Source organism: Nannobrachium achirus (assembly GCF_963921795.1).
Source record: "Nannobrachium achirus genome assembly, chromosome: 16".
Lineage (NCBI taxonomy): Eukaryota > Metazoa > Chordata > Actinopteri > Myctophiformes > Myctophidae > Nannobrachium > Nannobrachium achirus.
Window position 1 is genome coordinate 22,146,309 of NC_137823.1, and position 7,451 is coordinate 22,153,759.

The 7,451-nt window shown below is 50.4% G+C and overlaps 1 protein-coding gene across 1 annotated transcript; it reads right to left on the bottom strand.

Annotated features, from left to right (window-relative positions):
• Positions 1 to 1,546: 1,546 nt before the first annotated feature.
• LOC308300901 (S phase cyclin A-associated protein in the endoplasmic reticulum-like) lies at positions 1,547 to 6,010 on the bottom strand (the record flags this gene model as incomplete). The annotated part of the gene is made up of 1 exon (XM_080744797.1): positions 1,547 to 6,010. One exon carries the CDS (start codon positions 6,008 to 6,010, stop codon positions 1,547 to 1,549), a length of 4,464 nt encoding a protein of 1,487 aa, XP_080600923.1.
• Between the last annotated feature and the right edge of the window lie 1,441 nt (positions 6,011 to 7,451).

Consider the following 7,451-nt stretch of genomic DNA (forward strand, 5'->3'; position numbering starts at 1 on the left):
CTGAAGACAGGGAAGCATTCCTGTTTTTAGAATAACTTTGGAAAGTCTTGTAGTGCACTGATTTGCTGTTTCAACAACAGCGACCGAATCTCTTTCAGAAGCTTTGTAATCCAGACTTAATAAATTCTGTTATTATTAGAGCTGGGATGCGATTAAAAATTTTAATCTAATTAATTACAGGCTCTGTGATTAATTAATCGCAATTAATCGCATTTTAATCGCACATCGATATTTGACCTGAGAAGCATATTTTTTCAAGTAAAACACATTTTGTTGTACGAGTGAATCAACGAGTGAGTTTTTTAAATCTAAATTTCACATCCACTGGGCCAAGCAAAACGCTCTGATCGGCTACTTCTCCCTTTGCGTTTGTTGTCTCATCTTGGTTGGTGCATCGCTATGATCGGTATGCCCGAAACTGAAGGTTCTGTGGTGCAAAAGCTAAGTGCGATTAAAATGCGTTACTTTTTTTAATCGCGTTAATTTTCTGTAATTAATTAATCGCAATTAATCAGTTAAAGTCCCAGCCCTAGTTATTATTTATCTTTGCCCTTGTTTACATTTACGTCATCTATTTCAATCCCCATGGTGCCTTGATTCTGTTGTACAATGAGAGGCTGCGTGATCACACTAATCTAAAAGAATATGTGCAACATAATAACATGAGATTGACCCTCTCTTGTCTACAGATCTGCTATTAGCGCTGTTTCCCAGTGATGTGAGAAAGGCCGCTTGCTCAGCCAACAGGCAGGTAGTACTGTATGACTCTAGAGTCTGACTAGGGTGGATGAATGGAGAAAAATCAGATACATTTTAGTTTTAACGACTTAAGTGGAATTAAGTGGTAACGACTGAAATAATTAATAATTAATTAACTGTATAATTAGTCATAGATATAATACCCCAAAGCAAGAGAGAGAACAACCAGGTGCTCAATGGAGATGAAGCTTCTTTCCTCCATCATACTTTTGAGCGGCGATAACCGCTCCAACATCTGTCTTTGTCTGGTTGTCAGACCTGGTTGTCCTGTGTCTGTCCGGATTGTCATTGGTCAATTGGTGTCTGTTTGTACGTATGGCCAGGGTCACATTGGCCATGCTTAAGTCAAGATTAACTCATCAATAGCACTGCTCACTTCACACTGGGTGTGATTCTTTTGAGTGCTCGCAGCTCTCCTCTTTCAAGATATAACACCCCATTGGTTTACACAGAATGAAGAGACATACTACCAAAAAAAAAGAATAAAAAAATGTCTGCAGTTTAACGTCCTTGTGTTCCCGGCTCCCTTGTAAAGAGGCCTTTCACTTGTTGGAATCCAACATCATGACTTGAGTCCCTCTGCTCCCTCCCTTGTTTTTAAACAGTTTAACGGTTTGGAGCTGTTGCCTCTGAGAGTCTGAGGGTAAACTTGGAAAGGTCATTGTTTCTGGCTATACTATGCTCTGGGACCATTTCTTTGATTGCCTTAACCTTGTTAGGGTCTTTGTAGTGTTATATTGTGCATGCATATATCCATTGTGAGGACAGTGTGTGACTATTACCCCCGTCATTGCTGCTGGAAAAACGTAAGTGCCGATTCCCACTGATCTCTCGGAAAGCGGTGCGACAACTCGCAGTAATCCAGCAGCGTGATAACTTGGTCTCCTTGCTTTGCTTTACCTTGCGGTTCGTTCGCGCTTGAAGCACAGTCCTGGATGAAAGTGACTAGCAGCTCGCAGCTCATTTCCTGCTGCAGGACTAACTTGTTCTCGGGGTTGTTATAGCAGGCTGCGATAAGCGTGGGAAAGAGCACCTTCATGAGGCGCGGCTTGCTGAAGTACTGGAAGGGCAACTGGCACAGTGTCTGCAGCACGCTCGGCTGCTGGCCCGACTGCACGATCGCCTGATTGTCGGGGTGGTTGACCGTGAAGTAGCCCACGCAGATGATAACCTCATGGAGCAGCTCTTCAACGGACTGCTGGGAACAGTACGCCAGCAGGGAGCTGACGATGTGGCGGAAGGCTAGAGAAAGACCTTCGGCTCCCAGGACAGACTGGAAGGCAGCGAGGTCAAGGAGGGCAAAGCTGTTGATGAAGCGGACTCCTTGCAGCGCCACCTGGATGACCGCTGGCGAGTAGGGCGGATTCTGGAGACTCTGTGGGCCTTGGGCAGCGGATTCTGTCCGGGAACTGTGCAACAGGATACAGTAGAGTGTGTGCACCACCCCCACCAGGTCTGTGGCCCGCAGCAGGGCCGTCAGCCCAGTCGGATCCTGGCGCTTGTTATCAAATATACTGGAAGCGCATCCGGTCACGGCGAAGCACAGCTTGCACATGTTGTGCAGCAGGGCCGAGGCCTGCTGCAGGAAGGAAGCCGTCTTGGGACACTCGTCTACGGGACCTTGTACCGACAGGAAGCACCCGCTCAACTTGTCAATCAAGCCCATGCTCACCGCGTAGCTGATTATGTCGCGCGCACGGGTGTTGAAGGACTCTGTGGCCGCGCTCTTGGCCTTGGCGTCAGGAGAGTCATCTTCTCGACTGTCTTCGGGAACAAGTGGCCCCAGGAGCCCCAGGATGGTGGCGCTGGTCTGCAGTAAGCCCGTGGTCAGGCTCTCGAACACCTCTCGGTTCACACTGCACCGGAGGACGGCGTTGTCCTCACCTGGCACGTACAGCTTTAGCTGATGAAGCAGCAGGTCCATCAGCAGGGCTATTTTGTTGCTGAAAAGGTCATAGGAGCAGTTGCGGGGGCAGCCGGAACATGCCAGGTAGTAGGTGTTCACGGCAGCACAGAGGGACTTGAGCGGCATGGGTGGCGCTGCAGCGGGTGTGGAGACGGTCGTGATGACCTGAAGAATGAGCTCCAGAGCCGAGAAACCCCCTGCCAGCTGGAAGGCCACCTGATCTGCATTGTTCTGTTTCTCCAGGATGCAAGAGATCTCCCCTAAGGTTCTGTTCACACCAGACACCGTGCTGTTCACCCACTGGCTGCCGTCCTTGACTTGAAGCTGCTTCATGAGTACCTTCACCAGGCGCTGGAGCTCCCTCCTGTACGGCGAGTCAGAGACCTGTGCCTTCACCTCCACTGCCATTTCAAACTGCTTTGACCTGGAGTTCATCCTCGCATGGAGCTTCTTTGCCTTCTTCCTCGCCTTCTGCCTCTCCTCCCTGTCCTTCGTGCTCTCCGAAGAGGTGGATGCGTCCGTCACTGTATCCACAATGTATTTCCTCAACGACAGATGGTCCACTTCGTCCTCGGAGAGCTCTCGTCCCTGGATGCTGCTGTTGTCGCGGACGGCCTGTTGGTGCTTCTTGCCCTTGGTGTGGCTGACCAGGTGCACCTCTGAGGTGATGACGACGTTACACAGCGTACAGTGCTTCTTGCACTCGTACGGGGTCAGTTTGGGGGGGTGGTCGACGTTGGCATATCTGCTGCCACTGCTGAGCTCGGCCGCCTTCTCCTTCCTCTGCTCCAGCTGCTCCATGTGCCGGCGGGTGCTTTCGTCAAACTTGATTTGGATTTTCTTCTGCAGCTCCTCCGTGGCCTCCTGCTGCGCGGCGCTCAGGGCGGCCATGCGCTCCTCGTGATCTCTCGCCCGTTCCCGAGCCGCGTCTTCCCTCACGCGTCCCTTCTCCTGCTTCTGTTGTTCAATGCGCAGCTCCTGCTCCTTTCTCTTCATCAGCATCTCCTCCATCTTTGTCTGACGCTCTGCCTCCAGGGCGCGCTTGCGCTCCTGCACGGCCCGGTCTCTGGAGTGCTTCTCCTCCTGTCTCCTGTGTCTCTCCTCCTGCTGGTCCATGAGACGCTGCTCGTACTCGTTCTGCTTGACCAGGGCGTCGTGCCTCTTGTTTTGGGCCTCCAGTGTGTTGATGAATGCTATTTCGTTCACCTTGGCATCCTCCTCCTGGGCTTTCTTTACGATGGCACTGAGATGCAGCTCGCGCTTGAACTCTGCTTTCAACTGCTTCTCCTCCATTATCCTCCGACGCTCCTCCAGCAACGCCTCCCTATGTTTGCGCACCACTGTGTGCCTATCGTGGAGCTTCTGCAGGTTCAGCAGCTTCTCCTCCCTGATCTTGTGCCTATTCTGTTGAGCGTTCAGTTGCCTCGCTTCGCATTTCTTCATGGACTCGGCAATGGAACCTCTGCGGGACAGAGGGTTGGAGAACTTCTCGTGCATGTAGATCCCATGTCCGGGAGGCCGGGAGGGTTCCATTTCCACAATGTCTCCCCACGATGTGCTCCGACGCCATGGCTCGCGGGCTTCATAATCACGCACAATATCGTTCCAGTCCAGATTCAGTCCACAGCCTCCAGTGAGAACGCTGGCAGAGAAGTAGACTACATTGTCCGTCTCCATGTCGTCAGTCTGAATCTCACCGGTTAGCTGATCCTCCTCAGCACCGGTGATGACCTCCTCATTGACCTGCTCCAGGTAATCATTCTCGGCCTGAATCTCTCTGGTTAGCTGCTCCTCCTCGGCAATGGCGCTGGCGAGAGCCTCCTCGTTTTCACGCTCCAGGCTATCATTCTCGGCCTGAATCTCTACGGTTATTTGCTCTACCTCTGGAATGGCACTGACAATCGCGTCCTCGTCAGGCCGCTCCGAACGGACAGCGAGCGGCTCGTTCTTAGCCAGGACCTCTGGCTTGGGAGTGAAAGACTCTGTGGAGTCCAATACAATCTCCAATATCACGGGAGCCTCAGCCTGTCCTGGGGCAGATGTTGCTGCGTCCTGCGACGCACCCCCCGCAGTCCCGCCGTCTCCCTGGGCAGGTGGCGTGCAGGACGTGTCCGTCAGAGGTTGGTCTGGGGACGGGGAGAGGGCAGAGTTGTGTACCATGACAGGCGGGGTCGGGGTCAGGGCTGCGGGTGGAGTCGGCATGGGGGCTGAAGATGGGGTCGAGTCGCGGGATGCTTGGGGAGGAGTGGGTGCTGAATTGGGGGAGGGCATGTTACCGCAGAACACGTCATCGCACCGTCCAGCACCTTGCATGCGCTCCGTGGGAAGCTCCATCATGGGCCCTCTGTCAGAGTCCCCTTCCTCCAAGGGGGCAGGCTCCACAGGGACCGGCTGCTCGGAGAGCGAACAGGCCCCGACGCTGCCCTGGGGGCAGGGAAGCTGGACTTGCTGCAGCGGCTCACACCGTGGATGGCTGTCCTTGGTGGTGGTGTCCTGCTTGGACACCACCACTGAGCTCACCTTGGCCGTAATGGCAGCGGACAAAGGCTTGGCGGGGCAAGTGTTAGTGGTGACTGGAAGGGACTGGGAGCTCTTGACCCGGTCAGCCCAGCTAAGGCCTGTGTGGGAGAGATGAGCTGCAGCCGGCATGGATGGCGGACCACCAAAGTTGAGGGATAGGCTTGCCCTTGGGGAGGTGGCAATTTGGTGAGCCGAGGGGCTGGACTTGTGTTCTTCCCGGGCTAAGTAGGTTGAGTTGAGTCTGCTTCGGGTAGCTGCGAGCTGGATCCTGTCTCTGAGAGCTTCGAAGTCGCGCGAGCCCGTGTTCATCAACTGCAGCACCTCTATGCATTCTGCGGTGCTCTGGTCCGAGTCACAGGTGACATACATCTCATCCATGCCCTGCTTCAGGTTCTTGTACCGGACGACATAGTTGCTCTGCTGCTGGTCCATTTTGCGTGGCTGTCTGTCTTTAGTCGGGCTCCTCTCTGCCCCCTTGTTCAGCAGAGTGGCAGTCGTGCTTGCACTTTCCAACCCGGCATTCTGTTTCTTATTCTTGTGTGTTCCGGGGTTGATTCTCTGTGCCCTTGAATTGCTGCTAGAGCTGCTCTTGGACTTTGCTTCTTCCTCCTCTTTGTTGCTTTCCTTGTTCTTCAGAGGGCCGCCGCTGGCAGTGAGGTTTCCAGGTTTCCAGCCCTCCTCGGCCACAACTCTCCTCACCTTGTCATGGTTGTTGGAGCGCCGAAAGGACATCTTCAAGGCGGTAGCGGAAGTGTTCTGCTCCGTGCAAGGAGCAGGAGCCGTTTCTAACAGACAACTCCGTCTCATCCCCACCTTGGCTAACATTCATTATTGGTGCCTAAGGCTCCAAGGAAATACTATGTTGACGTCTGTCAATGTCACGACACCCCCCAGCGTTTCTTCACTTTTATACGCTTGGTGGTGTCATTGCTGATGTCACCGGGCCAAACCAGAACCGAAGGGAATTTCAATATGAGACATTGTTTGAGTGGTTTGTTAATTTATCGTTTTCTGAAGTGTTAATACAGTATATTATCTTTTGCTGTTTCGTAATGTAAACAACCGTGTCAATTAGGGCAAGTAAGTAAAGTAAAGTATGTTGGTAGTGTTTACCTCTCTCACGAGAGCAATAAGCAACTAACTCCAAAAGCAAGCCAAACAGTGATATTTGCCGGCTCACTTTAGCTAGCAGCACACACTAGTTGTCCTCAATTTATATTTATTCGGCCACTTTTTTGGCATCCTACTACTTCCAAATTCTTTGTGCTAGACATTTTGTTCAATCTTACGCAGTTATTGTTGCTTGTATTTTTCTCTTTACAAATGTTTATTTATAGCCTACTTTTTGAGATAAAAAAAAGGTTTCCCATTGGATTCCTCTGGGAAATCAATTCTGTCTTACCATTCATATTACTGCTTGGGCTTGAGCTGAATCGAAAGTCCATCTGAGGAGGGATGTGTTCATTTTCTACTGTTATACTTTGTGTGTGTTTTCAGCGAGCCCACACTGTTTCTGTAGGAACTGCTTTTCTAGTTTCATTAAACGTCCTGCAAAGCTAGGACAATAACAGACACCAATCATTGACCAATCACAGTCCGGACGTACACAGATGTAGGAGTGGTTAGCACCGCTGAGAAATATTAGATGCATATAATAGAGCATCGCAGCGGAAGTGGTTTACTGGTGCCACAAAAACAAACATATTTATAAGAATTATGTTAAGCCTAGAACCAAATCAAATAGTGTTGCAATTTGCGGCTAAAGCAATGATAGGCTACTGTACGTTCGCGTCATAAATTAAAATAATTTGAGAAATCATAGCAAAACATACAGATGATGCACAGACAGACATCCTTCCAGCCATCAGGTAGCCACACATCATCAAATCAAATCACAAGAAACAACACTGACCAGCGTGCTTCTGATTCTGAACCCACATAGGCCTACAGTAACAGTAACCAATGGCAGCCATATCTCATCTTAAATGATAACAACATTAATTGGCACTTAATAGGCAGTTAATACTGTAGTGTATATAAAAGATTAAGCTGGCTCAAAAGTCATAACTCACCAACAGATTCAGTCACCCCAACAGTCCAATATCCAAACAACATAGTAATCCTGATTACTGTTTATCCATTGTCCTGAGTTTTTAATTAGTTGTAATTAGAGCCATGCAAACTTTAAATTATTGGTAGCCTATATGAGCCTTGTATCAAGGCTACAATTTACAAAATGTGTCCTAAAGTTTGACAGTCGGATTTC